Source organism: Pieris rapae, chromosome 19, assembly GCF_905147795.1.
Source record: "Pieris rapae chromosome 19, ilPieRapa1.1, whole genome shotgun sequence".
Lineage (NCBI taxonomy): Eukaryota > Metazoa > Arthropoda > Insecta > Lepidoptera > Pieridae > Pieris > Pieris rapae.
Window position 1 is genome coordinate 3802473 of NC_059527.1, and position 14657 is coordinate 3817129.

Below are 14657 nucleotides of genomic sequence, written 5' to 3' on the forward strand. Positions count from 1 at the left end.
GTGGTGCTGGAGGCGAAAGCTAAAAATGCCATGGACCGCGAAGCGCAACAATACATCGAGCGTGACCCAATTCCCCATACGGACTTGCCTTCTTATCATATTCCAAAAATGAATTATATCATAATTTGGCCATACAATGCACTAAGGCAGTGAGAACTTAGAGAAACTTATTGTGGTTGGTAACACAGACAGAAAACTTTGTAGTTCTTAAAAATATACACTGTTATAAGAGTTGGAAGACAGTAACCCGTGCAAACAGATTGACTGCTCCAAACGTTTCCTTCTTGAACACGACGCTTAGAGATATGGTATAAATAAAAAACAAAATATTATTAAAATTTTATTCATAGTTCCCAAAATATAAAATTAATACTTATTAAACCAGTCTCTGCAACATTCTTCAGGCATTCTTAAAATTATCCTTAAATTATTCGAGATAATATATTGAATATAAACGCTTTTAGCGAGAACGTCACTACTTCTAGGTATGAAATCTAATTCGAAATGACAATGCTGTCTTGAAAATGTATATGCGAAACATTAAAAAATGCTATTGGCGTTCTCGCGTAGGCTTTAAAACCTTATTAACAAAAACCCTGTAAGGTAAATAAAAAAAAATACAATTACAAATAAGTATACAATTTGGCACACTTAAGTATCTATGGTACAAAAAGATTTTTTAAATATTTATAATTCATTCATTATTAATCATATATTTATTTTACTTATTACCGGAAATGTTGTTATAGAATGCATTTTTGCAAAATAATTCATCTTTAACCAACATCAATTTCACTAAAATCTTTGAGAAATTTTATTATTTAAAATTCATGTGAATTATTTGAGGGAAAATCCTGTAATTTACAAGTGTTTCTTCTAACCTCAGGGTTTTTGTTACATTTAAAGTAAATATAAAATTTCACACTGTGCACAGTATTTCATAGACTTTGTGACCAATTTCTTTGCCTCCAAAGGATATGTATAGCACCTTGTGGCTTGGGTGGACCTGAAAAATTAAAATTACCATAAATATAATGCATTATTCAAATGAATACAAAACAGTGGAAATAAAATATTTTTCTATAAATACATACTTTTTAATAATTAAAACATAAGAATGTCAAACTAGCTACTAACTAAATTTTTAAATTTAATTAATATAACTAGTCACTTTTAGTAACTATGACGGTTGAAACAACAATTATTCCACACCGAACAAGTAAAAATTTATAACTCACCTTTCCGGGAGTAAGTGAACCTTGCTCCCTAGCCCTACCGACATACAGCGGCTCTCCAGCAGCTGTGTTACCAGATGCTATAGCATTTGGTGGCACTATACCATCTCGACTCTCAATCCAACGGACCTTGTCTGCCGGAGCACAGCATACCTGAAAATGTTTACGTCCAAATTGCAATTCAAATATACCAATTGGCCATTTATCTGATTTTATTTTCAAATACAAACTTCTTATTTAATTGATTACTTAAACAGATTAAGAATAAATTAAGCACCACTGTAATTTAAAATATCTTAGCCAAATTACTGAATCACCAATAAATTATGACTTTAATATTCTATAGTTAGTCATTAATAGCTTTTCCACTTATGTATCACCAGATATTTTAATAAAAATTTGGTTTTACAGAATAATCAAATTTCTCTGATCAATGTACTGTTAGACAGCAGTATTAACAACATTTTAGAAAATATTAATTAATATTAAATGAATATCAACTCACAATTCATCACATGTAATACTAAAGATAAGGAAGGATTCAGTAAAGCTATATAGCCTTCAACAGCCTTGGTAGTGATATCAGTTAGTGCAACATCGGAAAAAATAAGTCTCTTTACCTCAAAGTTCTGCACAGGATTTTCTTGTCCGTTCCAAGGTACATACGCAGCACCATGCTTAATAGCAAGCTTTCCAGGTACAAGATCTCCCTGAATTCTTGCCCTAATAACCCAAAGAGGACTGTGGTCATGCCCTTCATAGCCAGCTACCACTGCTTTGTTGCTTAGAGAATGGGCAGTCTGTGGGGTTGCAGGTATCCATTCAACAACAGCTGAAAGCAGTATTTTATCCCAATTAACAAACAGAATTAACTAGAGCTTGAAACATAATAATATAATGTAAACAATATGATTCTAATAGTAATTGGTTTTATACTCACTTAAGCAACATGTGCATCTAAATGTAGAAAATAACTTATATGTAAAGTTTTACTCATGTTTATTCTTAAAAAAAATTCTACTTACACCATGGTTGTTGTGGAGTAACATTTGGAAAGCCAGGGTAGCCATAAGCTGGTGCAGTTGGAGCAACATTTGGATATGACATAGCTGATGGTGGCAGTCCCTGCTGTCCAACTCCTTGACCAGGATAAACTGCAAATCCTGGCTGGTATGGATAGCCTGGCATCATGGGTTGCCCTTGAGGACCCGGGGGTGGAGCAGATGAAGGATTATATATTTGAGGATATATAGCATTTGGTTGTTGAGGAAATTGTGGGTTTCCATAAGGATCTGAAAATCAGTACAATATAATAGATTTTGTAACGTTCAACATTTGTCATACCTGTGAGAGTAACGTTTACAATTAAGCAAAGCCATTTCCGTATTACAAGCAAATTATAATTAACAACTATACTGCGTACATTTAAATATACTTAATGAAAAAGAAAACTGGAAAAATTACTTACATCCAGACATGATGTTTTGTTATAAGCTTTCTGTTCCGCTGTTGAAAGTTAAACCTTTTTACGTTTTAGCTGCTAGGAATTAACTAAATGTTAATGTTATGAGTTATCTATTACAATTTAGACCGGCTATATTGTTAACTGACGTGGCCGTTATCTATGACTCACTGTTTTTTATTTCTTAAGTATGATTCAGACTGCAAATGTTTATTATTATTATTTTATATTGGAAATATATTACTTGAAGGCTGATGAAATATAAAAATTAATCGCTTAACAGAAACAATACTCGTTAAAATTACGATAAACAAAGGTACTCTGTAGTCTGTGAAATCTAATAATCCATAGAGTATATAATTCATAGGTTCATAATATTATAGTCCTTGGTAATAGGTTACGGTTCTATAAATCGTGTAGTCACCGTTTAGCTAAATTAAGAATTGTTATTCTTAAATATTATTTTTATTTAACAATATAAAACCTATATAAATTTAATTCAAAAGCGAAAGACCTGGTTTATAATAACGCTCTACTTGATAATATTATTGGCTTTCAGTTAAAGTAATATACTCTACTTTGTATTTTGCATTATTTCAACAATAAAAATACCACACTCATTTAAAATATTTAATATAATCGTTTAAACTACCTATGAATTAGCAATTACTAATTATACTTGTTATAATTAAATTATAATGTTAGTGATATTAGTTTTATATAATATCATGATAATGCTTGTCACACTGTGGCTTAATTACCTACATTATTAAAATAAAACAAATATGTACTTAGTTATAGGATAATACTAATTTAAAACCCTACAAGAAAAGTAACCTAATTGAGATAAATTAATTTCAATGGCTGAACTTTTTCTGAAATTGAAGTCATTAATGAACCTTCAATGCAGAATAAATCAAATTTGCGTTCGTTTAATTGACATTTTCTTTGACATTAACCTTCTGTTTTTAAAGCATATTGATTTTTTGGTGTTAAGTCCAAATTTTAATTTTATCTCAAATCACAATCTCGTCTGTGTGAGCGGTGTCGAATGTCAAACTTCATACAGAAAAAAGGTTTCAGCAGCTCCTGAAACCTGTGTTATTGACGGCTTAGAATACGGACCTAAGTGTTAATTTCAAAGTCGAGACGTGTGAAATTTTCTATCGCGATTCTGAATCTCCGTGTCTAACTTTAACTCTGGATCTTAGTTTAGAAATACCTTACAAGATGTTTTCTTTACCTCACCAACATGACCAGTGAATTGCATTATTGTAATACTTCAACATTTTGCAATTAAAACTAAACGAGGACCTAAGTATGCGAATAAGGTTTTTTATTAATTTATAGATTACTAGCGACCCGCCCCGGCTTCGCACGGGTGCAATGCTGATACTAAATACACTACAGAAAATCGTGTTGAAAAATGAACGTTGTATATAAAAATGTGGGTTATCCATAAGAGATAGACATATACCATCAGTGACTTTTCTGTAGACCTTTTCAATGTGTACACTACTTAGTACATTATTTTGATAAAACTCGTAGGGTTCAGCCTGCGTTTGCAATGTAAGCGGAAAAAATGTAATTATTTACGACACCACATTAGAAACCTCAAAAATAACAGTATTATATATATAACACTATTTAATGGATGTTATTATACATATAAACCTTCCTCTTGAATCACGTCTATTAAAAACCGCATCAAAATCCGTTGCGTAGTTTCAAAGATTTAAGCATACAAAGGGACATAGAGACAGAGAAAGCGACGTTTTATACTATGTAGTGATATATATCGTCAGTTATGATGTGCACGGGTCCTTAATTACCGCGAGAGAAACCACATAATACAGTTAGTTATTAATGTAAAAGTATTGTATAACTAAAACACTATAGGATATAACTTTGCCAGCAAACGCAATCATGATTGGCATATCGACTGCTGCCACCACAGCCGACAATTCTATTTTTCTGCCTTGCACTTGAGTGATCATAGTTTGTACCTGGCTTTGATATAAATAATCTGCAAAAATATAAGAACATTCAATTAACCGCAAATATAATATCTTTGAATCCAACATATAAATATCTCTTTTTATTAATTAAACTGTGGTAGGTGTTATTTTTTACCTTACCTTACTTTTTACGGAAGTTGTTTTTTTTAAATCATGTTATTTTTATAGCGCAAAAGGCAAAAATGCCTGATGGTAAGCCACTTGATGTTAAATGGTACTGTCAATAAAAATTACAACTGACAGAATGTGTGCCAGTCCATAACAGTTTTTTTAAAGACCTGTCAGTGTTTCAAACTTTCTAACACATTACAAATGTTAAAGAACACGTTATGTCACGAGACCTAGTTAAACACAAAAAATATTAAAGCTAATATATAAACTACTAGCAGACTCGGCCAAGCGTTGCTTTGGCTAAGGTTTTTGTTATATTACATAGTAGTTAATTAATCAAGGGAAACCGTAAGAGAACTTATGTGAAACGTTGGTACCACGACACGGACCTAAACTAAACTACCTTTAACTCAGCGCCATCTGTTAGAATTGTATCAAATAATAAACAAATAATTTGCAATAAAATAAAATTGCGACTAATTAAAGATCTTACCTATCCTATCTTTCTTTTTTTCATAGTGTAAGATTTGGGAACCCTTTTAAGTAAATATACCTGTGTTAGGGTTCCCAGCTCTTCCATAACAAAGTTAATTACATAAAATAATTTATCCAGTTCATTTCCTTTTTATTTTTTACCTGTTAAACCGTTATCATCACACCTGATTGTGTGCATGAGTAAGTGTGTGAGAGAGTGAATGAGTGAGTGAGTAGGTGAGTGAATGAATGAGTGAGTAGGTGAGTGAATGAGTAACGTGTAGCTATTTAAATCATGGGTCTCAAAAGCAGTTCTAATACTGCATAAGGCGTGATAATAAGCCAGTCTTTTATTCGGGTTTTTAGGTTGTAGGCGGTGAGAGGGTAGATGTTAAGCAGCCTATTTAATTTATTATATAAATAGGCTGCTTGCATATTGCGTCTAGCGAAGTCGGTCCTTACGGTCTGACCGACTACAACATCCCTATTTCTTTTTAAGACCAGCCTATTCTCAAACGGGAGCGCTCTGTGGGTTTTTAAAATTAGATTCAGGACAAACAGCTTCCTAACGGAAAGTAATTTGCTAAGATGATAGAGCTCTTCCGATGGGAATCTGTATGGCCGGAACAGCATCACTTTTAAAAGAGCCCTATGTCCCCGTTCCAATTCCAAAAATTTTGTTTTATTGGCCGCACCCCATATGTTTATGCAATATGTTAATACGGTCTGAACGAGTGCTGTGTAAATTCTTTCAAGTATTACATACGATGTGGTGTATCGCAAAATTTTAAAGATGTATGTAAATTTCCGTAATCTACCAGTCATGGACTCTATATGAGGATACCATGATAGCCGTTCGTCTATGTGAATGCCTAAGTATTTGGTAGAGCTAACTTTTGTAATTGGAGGACAGGGGCAGTTACCGACACTTTGCATATCGCAGTTATGTAATTTAATTTTAAAATCTTTAGGTGGTTGCGTTCGATTAGAAATTCTGAAACATATATAGTTAGTTTTCTCTTTATTGAGAGACAAAAGGTGGAAATCAAGCCAATTAGCAATAGTTGTCAGTCCAATTTCCGTAGATTTTTTCACTTCTGCCCAGTTAATTCCTGTGAAAAGTACAGCTGTGTCATCTGCATAGGAAAATATTTGCCCGTTATCAAGTTTTAGATTACTTAACGCATTAATATATATTAGAAATAACGTTGGGCCTAATATGCTTCCTTGCGGAACCCCATAGGTTATTTCCATTTCATCACTTATGTAGTCGCCTATTTTCACTCTCTGTGTTCGCCTTGAGAGGTAGTCACAAAATAGATTTAGGGGTATATCTCTTATTCCTATTTGCTCCATATTATGTAAAAGTGAAGAGATACAGACAGTATCGAAGGCCTTTCGTAAATCTAGAAATGCACCAAGGCATTTCTTTCCCTTATCTAGGTTTGTCACTATCAGAGACGTAAATTGAGATATGGCATCTTCCGTGGATTTTCCTTGCCTGAATCCATATTGTGAGCTTGATAGAATATTAAATTTATTAAGGTAGTTTATTAATCTAATATTCAGAAGTTTTTCTAGTACCTTGGAGATGGCTGGAAGAATTGAAATCGGCCTGTAATTATTGACTTTGTCCTTATCGCCGGATTTAAATACTGGTACAATAATAGCTTGCTTAAGTTTTGTCGGGAAAATCCCTTTTTGAAAACATAGATTGGCCAAATGACATAGACAAGGTACTATGAGACTTCTAGCGAGTTTTAAGAATCGTGCGGGAATATTATCCCACCCTGGTGTGCTATCAGATTTTAGGTTTCTGATTATATGATCTACCTCTAGAAGGTCAGTACTAAATAAAACAAACGAGTGGGAGCTAGATTTAGGGGCAAGTGGTGATGTGGAGGACCGTGACGGGTTTTGTTGAATTTCCTGAGCTAGTGATGGGCCAAGATTTGTAAAGTAGTTATTAACTTCATTTACAGACTCTGTGGGCGTGGGCTTAATGTTTATTAGTTCGTTATTATTATGTTTTGTTTGAGTCATATATGCAATCCTCTTAATATTTTTCCACAACTGTTTTGGGTCATTAACTGAATTATCCAATTGTGTTCTTTCATATTTCCGTTTTAATTTTTTGATTAAGTTGTTACAAAAGTTTCTATATCTTTTATAAGTTATTGATAGAATTTCGTCATATTGATTACTTTTTAACCGTTTTTGCATTTTATTCCTATTTCTTATGCAACGTAAGATACCGGCAGTTATCCACGGCTTTAATACCTGATGTCGTTTAGATACATTTGTGATTGTTGTATTTTCTTCTAAGGATTCTTTAATCTTATCTATCAATTTGTCTACGACTACATTAGGATCCGTGCAAAGTAAGAGATTATTCAAATTTTTGTTAGCTAATGTTATTACCGCTTTATCAAAATCTGTATAGGTTTTGAATTTTTTTGCTTCAACTGCGTTATGCATTTTTACTTTCTGTAAACTTAAAAATACCATGAGATGATCTGAAATTGAAGTATTTAGTACAGCTACTTTTGCCTGAATTTTTTTATTTTGTTGTTTTATTATAACATGGTCTAGGCAACTATTATTTCTAGTTGGAAAGAGATGTCCCGGCATTAAGCCGTATATAGATAACATGTTAAGGTAGTTGAGTCTGTTGTTTTGGTTACTGTTGTCGACATTATAGATTAGATTTATATTTATATCACCGATGATGGCTATATTTTTCTTGTTTTTCACATGTTCCAAGTGCAGACGAAGTGATTCAAGAAATGTTTCTGAATTCGGTATAGAAGGAGAACGATAAATTCCTAAAATTAAATGATTTAGTACCTCAATTTGTATGCATGATGCATTTTTTAAGATTATTTCGCGTACTTTGGGTTTCAGATTATTCTTAATATAAGCTACTACGCCATCATTCTGATTCAATTGATTCGTAGTATGGTATGATGAATATTGGCTAAGTTGAGGAATAGGTTTTGTATTATTCAATCTGCATTCAGTCAATATAATTATGTCAACCTCAACTTCTAAACTGCTCAAGGTTACTTCCAGACTGTCGAAGTTCCTATAAATACTTCTTATATTTTGGGTAATGATTGTTAAATCACTTTTTTTAGGATCTATAAATTGCTTTAGGTTGTTTATTTCACAAGTGGTGGATATAGTCATTTCAGTTTTGTCTAAGTCATTAATTGTTGTTAGTGTACTATTCATAATAAATTTTGAAGGAAAAAATATTTTCTTTTACATGACTACAATCAATGCTAAACGAATGATTAGTTGGTATTGGTAATTCAGTACTAAATTCCATGTCATGACGTAGTTGAGGGTAATAACGAGTATTTTTGTTTGTATATGCAGAAATATATCTTTTTATATGACGATAATCAGTGTCGATCGAAAAAATGAAAGGTATTGGTATTTTATTATAAAATATTGTGTCATACAGTATTTGAGGGTAGTATTGAGTATTATTGTATTTGGCATGATACGTGTAAGAGAGATAGAGAACATAAATTACGATGATCATTTTTGTCCGAGCAATAGAGACAGACAATAAAAGAGGAAAAATTTTTTGTTGAGTATAAAGATGAGTGTACAATGGTGTATTATGTTTTAGTGTGTTGATAATAGTTAACGGATAACAGTTGCTAAAGATAAACTGACAGTTAATTTTAAAAACTAATAAGGCCTGCAATAGTCAGCAGGATTGCATTATTTGCTGTATTTGAGCTTCCGTCTTGAGTAAGAGTATAGGTGTATTATCATCTTTCCTTAAATATACTTTACCATACGAAGTCCAGCAATATTTATATGCCTTTGATCTCACCAACTCTTTTCCACGAAAAAGGAGTCTAGATGCTTTTGGCGTTAGATTTTCAGATATGTAAATCGGAGTATCTTCATTGATATGGAATCCTAGATGTTTAGCGCACAATTTAGACTTGTGTTTTATATTGAAAGCTTTACACATTTTTATGATGTCGTTCTTAAGCAACGTTGAAGTAGTCTCAACCAAGATAGTCGAGTTTTTAATACCTTCCTTCTTAGAGCGTTGCCTGTAAATATCTTTAATCTCGGTTTTGGGAAGAGGGCAGCCAATGTTTGAAGTCAGACACTTAACCATTTCGAGTAAGTCTTCTTTTGTTTCATTCATCTTTTTTGGGACATTTTTAATTTCAAAATTAGCCTTTCTCATGCCCTTATGCATTTCTTCAATTTTTTCCTCCAAGGTTGCTATATTTAACCGATCTTGCTGTGACTGTTGTTCCAATTTTTCAATTTTTTTCTTGTACTCATCATTTTGCGCCATGAGAAATGCAACTGAGTTTTCAATATTGTGGTTTGTATTTTTTATGTCTGCTAAAGTAGGATTGATTTTTTTTAGTTCCGCGCTATGCTCGTTAATCATGGTCGTCATGATATTTTTTATTTCCTCTTTGAAGTTTGTCAGTTCGGAAGATAGATCAATATCCTCTCTTTTTCTTTTTAGGCGAGTTGAGACAAACATGTGCCTCGTTGAAGTTGGCGTTGAGTATTCGGTACCACCAATTGTACTCATATCCGATTCCGAAAAAGATCTATTTATTTCAGTGACAGGCTTATTGTACTGTGTGCATGCACTCTTATCTTGAGACATATTAACAAAGGGATTTTTATCAACCAATGAACCCAAGCTACGTATGTTAATGACTTGTTCTATTTGTCGCAATTGTAAGAGGGAGGAGCCTAGCCTAGGTTTTAGCCAGTGAGAGACAGAAAACTGACTGCGCGTGCGCAAGTTGAGACAGCAATATCCAGTTTTACTCACGTAACCGCTTGCACTTTATACTTCCCTAGTATTGCACTTTGAAATATCAGTTTATAGTTTCACAAATAAATAATTTAAAATACTTTCAAGCACACGTCTACACGGTTCAGTTATCCAAGAGGAATCTCTCAAGTTGGATCGAACTTCACATGGTGTGCGAATTTTATTATAATCGGTTTAGTGGTTCAGGAGTCCATTGAGGACAAACATTGTGACACGAGATTTATATATATTAAGATAAAAAGTTGTCGGTAAACCAGATGACAGCTTGTTATAAAATTAAGTATAATTGTTAAGGTAACTTACAGTTCGTGTCAGTATGAATTAGTACACGTATGAGTAAAGATAGTGTTTCTCTTCTATCTTGTATAAAAAAATCACTCATTTTCGTAAGAAAAAATGGTCGTATATTTAGAAATGTGTAATAGAAGGCATCACTCCACATCACTTCGGAATACTGTAAATAAGAAATTGGCCATAAAAATTATAATAAAAAATAAACTTTGACTAATCTATGTGTGTGACTGTGACTTGCAATGTGTGCCAAACATCCTGCGTGTGTTGCTGGATATTTCAAATAATGGAATATCTGTGATATACAATTATTTCGACTGTCCTCGCTTGTAACAAATTGAATTCGATAAAAGGAAGTAATTGGGACAAGTGTAACCGAATAGAGAAATATTCAGGTTCCAAGTTGCGCACCTGAAGTCACATGATCGCTTATTTAAAAACATAATTGAGCAGCATATTAAAAGTTATACAGAAACGGTTCTGAAACCGTCGTCGTACTCGTCGTCGGTTAGATTTGTGGATAATACTGCGTAACCGCAGCATCCTATCTTATCATCCTAAGAAATCATCCACAAATGTTTCATTAAATATATATTACTTAGGTAATATTATTTATGCAAATACCTTCATAGATGGCGATAATGATCTGCATATAACGAGAACAGTTGTGAGCAGCCAGGCTTCAAACATAATCAAAATCTAGAAGAAATAATTCCTTATAAAATTTATTTTATTCTATTCAGCATTAAGAAATGCTGAATTAGAAGGGAAATTTAACAAATGAAATCTAGTTTACGAAATATATTTATAACACATTAATATTACAAATTGTGTTTCTCTTTCATGAATTCATGTAAAATACTGATAGTGATTTTTTGTGGAATTAATATAAAATAAAAGCTTTTTTACCTGCCCTGCATATATTTTATTGAAGATATAAACGCAATCAGCGATTTTATCATAAATTTGCATAAGTTCAAACCAGCAATAACGACGCTTCAAGTTTTCTGAGGTAACAAGTCTCTTCTGAAATGGACAAGATTGATAATGTTTAGGCATGCTGTTAACAGCAATTGTTGCTTCACCATGAATTGAGTCTTTACAGGATTTGTCCTGGTAGGTACTGGTTTGTGGTCGCCAACACTAAACCACGGAGGCAAATTATAAGGCGTAAATTCCACTCATATGAATTGCCATAAACTATTGCAATTATAATTTAATAAGTTAAACATTAAGAACAAAGCTATACTTACTATCAAGAGTTTCGTCAAAAAACTCTTTTTGTTAATTTCTGTAGGAACAAAGTCTTCAACCTTCTTAAACAATACAGCCTTGAAGATTAAAACCTCTATAAAAATATTGACGATGAAATATACAAAGTTCACTCCCTGCAGCATAATTAGAAAGAATGTTATCTGGGCCACAACATTCTGTATGGTAAACTTTCGCAAATAAAACGTAAATGTAATTAACAGTAGCGGAGTAAACATTAGAAATATAGCCAAATATCGTCGTTTAACAAACATTTTCAACCTCTTCTCGTAATGGTTATCCAAACTGTTTAAAGTTTTATATAAGTTCCAGTAATAACTCGCGTTGCCAAAGGAGACTATAAAAACGTAATAAAATATCTCGAAAGTTTGTAAAACTCCGAATAATCTCGTTAGTATATTTAAAGGTAGATCCGATTTAGTTTCTTTCCAACTAAGGGGTGGGATGCAGACAATGACACAAATTAACAAACTTAATATAAAAATGCAGTAGAATTTATTGAAGATTGACACTCGCTGTATGCCGATTTTATTGAAACGGACATTCTGCATTCCAAATATAGTTGAGAAATTTATGAGTGGTTTCGATGCATGTGCAACGGAGAATGTAGGAAAACTATCCGTGGTACAAAATCCGTTTAATATAACAGTGAAAATGTTTCCTTTAATATTTTGGTATGAGTATGAGTTATAATCACTTGTGTAAAACATATCGAGCACTTCAATGCTGAACGCAGGTAATCAAATGAGTGCGTGATCTGATTCGTTTTTAAATACCATTCTTATACTTGTTTAATTATCATTGTATTTGATAACATTTTCAGTTCACTTTTTATTAATTAAATAACTATTTAATTAACTACTGAATTACCCCGCGGTTTCACTCGCATAGTTATAGTTCTCCTGGTAGTGGAAAGTCTAACTATAAAAAAACTATTATTTTACTAAAATATTTCTGGAACACATTGTAGTGTACGGATTTAAGTATCAGAACTATACGTATACAATCAAGAATACAGTACTTACAATTTTCTTAACCTACAAAGTAATAATTAAAACAATTAAAAATTTATTAAAAGAAAATCAAAACGAATTTTAATGGTTTGGTTATTATACTTAGTCATTACTTCTTTCAGATTTTTCGATACACAGTTACATTCTTAATATTATAATCAATATACTAGTATTATATTTTACTGTCCAACGAATATATTATATCAAATAGATATTAGTAAATTTAATTGATTACTAAAAATAAAACAAAAATTCAAATTGCAAAACTTTCTTATTTAATTTTAAGAGATTTATTTATACAACATCAGTGTCTTAAATGCACAACATTTGACGTATTTCCGAGTCGAGATGGGCCATACTATTTTTGTATATATTGATACCTTTTATAAGACTGTACAATTTTATTGTTGTTCTATCAATAGTTTCACAGCGACGACAGATTTTTTATGGATAAGTTATTCACACCTTGGATTATATTATTGCATTTTTATTAAGAATATGTTTTTTTTTTGGAAATGTGATACAGCCTATGTTAGCGAAGATGCAGCTTTCTAATGGCGAAAGAATTTGAAATCGGCTGAGTTTTTACATACGAAAACAAAAATCTTTCCTCTTTATAAAATTAGTATAGACGTATCTAATTAGATGCGGTGTTACTAGCAATGAAATTTTTAAGGGTTGTTAAGAAGAATTCTAGATTATTTAAAAAAACCGCGCTGTTTCATATCTCCAAAACGGCCATAATGAATAAAACAAAACCGATAGATTTTATAATATATTGTAATTTAAAAATGGAACACAAAATTATACATTATTCACAGTTAATAAATTAAGAATTATTCTTACTGATCACAAAATTAAAAAGAAATCGCTAGAATAAACGTATTTCATGCATACATTTCCTAACAATAGAAAAATTTAAGAAAAATAAAAGACAATATAGAAAATAAGCGATCATAGTTATATCATGCGAATATTTCTTTATCAAATTAAATGATGGATTGGAAATGAAAAGATAATAAGTATATCACGGCTGATTTAATAAATGTAATTCTATTTTTAACCCACTTCAAAAAACCAGAAAGAAAAGCCTTACAATTGAAGCGTATTTTTATGTTAATTTTTCCTTTTTATGTTTCCTTGTTCCTGTTTAATACTGACGTCATAGCTACGCAGTCTTATTAATAACGCACGTTTGTAAATACGTTGAAGAAAATATTATATGTGTCGTAGGATAATTTGATACTTCGAATCTTCGCGAAAATCCTAGGGGTTTTGAGAAAACGCGGATAATTAGACATAGGCGAAAAATTATCAAATCTTACTGGACAAAGTCAGGATTTTTACGAAAATACTCGTTACTATAGCAATATTGCGAAACGAAACGCTGGCTGTTATGACATAAGAACGCTGATTGGTCGGTCAGCGCGTTCAATAAGAGATCGTCTCTGATTGGTTGACGTCTTAAATGTCAATCATTTGTTGTCGCACGTTATTTGTTTACGTTTGTGTCTGAGTTAAATTGCATAAGAGAAGGCTGATGAATGAGTGATTTTATCTCAAAACTTTAATTCACAAGACTGATCAATTCCATTGTTGCACTATTAAACTAATTGTTTACCTAACCAATTTCATCCAATTTATGGATTACACCCTAAAATTGGATCATTTTTTTTACTACGACTGAGATCTCCTATTGTCTGTAGAAAACAACATACATACTAAAATTTTCAATAAAAAGTTTATAAAAATCAATTTAGTGATTTTCCTTTCTCACCTATTCTAAACCTTCATAACTCTATGATACAATACTTGAAGTTAATCATCGGCAAACTAGGAACCAATTAGAAGTCAGCCAGCAAAATTGTAGCCAATCAGTGTTGAGCACATCAAATCTTACTAGAACGACGAGTATTTTCGCAAAAATCCTGACTTTGTCCAGTAAGA

General features: G+C 32.1%; 2 protein-coding genes across 3 annotated transcripts; both read right to left on the bottom strand.

Moving 5' to 3' along the window:
- Positions 1–327: 327 nt before the first annotated feature.
- On the bottom strand, positions 328–3026 carry LOC110998887. Its single transcript, XM_022267692.2, has 5 exons — positions 2704–3026; positions 2261–2527; positions 1856–2067; positions 1239–1388; positions 328–1006 (listed from the first exon to the last, which is right to left on the bottom strand). The coding sequence occupies exons 1-5, from the start codon at positions 2711–2713 to the stop codon at positions 920–922; spliced, it is 726 nt and encodes a 241-aa protein (XP_022123384.1). The 5' UTR covers positions 2714–3026; the 3' UTR covers positions 328–919.
- Positions 3027–4397: 1371 nt separating this feature from the next.
- On the bottom strand, positions 4398–12657 carry LOC110998888. Of its 2 annotated transcripts, XM_022267693.2 has the most exons (5): positions 11679–12657; positions 11335–11451; positions 11050–11124; positions 10438–10588; positions 4398–4723 (listed from the first exon to the last, which is right to left on the bottom strand). In XM_022267693.2, exons 1-5 carry the CDS (start codon positions 12405–12407, stop codon positions 4554–4556), a joined length of 1242 nt encoding a protein of 413 aa, XP_022123385.2. In that variant the 5' UTR covers positions 12408–12657; the 3' UTR covers positions 4398–4553. The 2 variants fall into 2 exon arrangements, with proteins under 2 accessions (XP_022123385.2, XP_045488390.1); XM_045632434.1 differs by lacking the exon at positions 11679–12657 and having other exon boundaries at positions 11335–11605.
- Between the last annotated feature and the right edge of the window lie 2000 nt (positions 12658–14657).

Bases quoted from the DNA above. Each gene is read 5' to 3' on its own strand.
- LOC110998887 (XM_022267692.2), bottom strand. The intron at 2,068-2,260 runs GTAAGTAGAATT...TACTGCTTTCAG, and splicing joins TACTCCACAACAACCATGGT to CTGTTGTTGAATGGATACCT. The intron at 1,389-1,855 runs GTAAAGAGACTT...AAACATTTTCAG, and splicing joins ATCCTGTGCAGAACTTTGAG to GTATGCTGTGCTCCGGCAGA.
- LOC110998888 (XM_022267693.2), bottom strand. From the start codon at position 12,407: ATGTTTTACACAAGTGATTATAACTCATACTCATACCAAAATATTAAA. The intron at 10,589-11,049 runs GTATTTGCATAA...TCTTATTTACAG, and splicing joins CATTATCGCCATCTATGAAG to TATTCCGAAGTGATGTGGAG. The intron at 4,724-10,437 runs GTAAGTTACCTT...ATATTTTTGCAG, and splicing joins AATTCATACTGACACGAACT to ATTATTTATATCAAAGCCAG.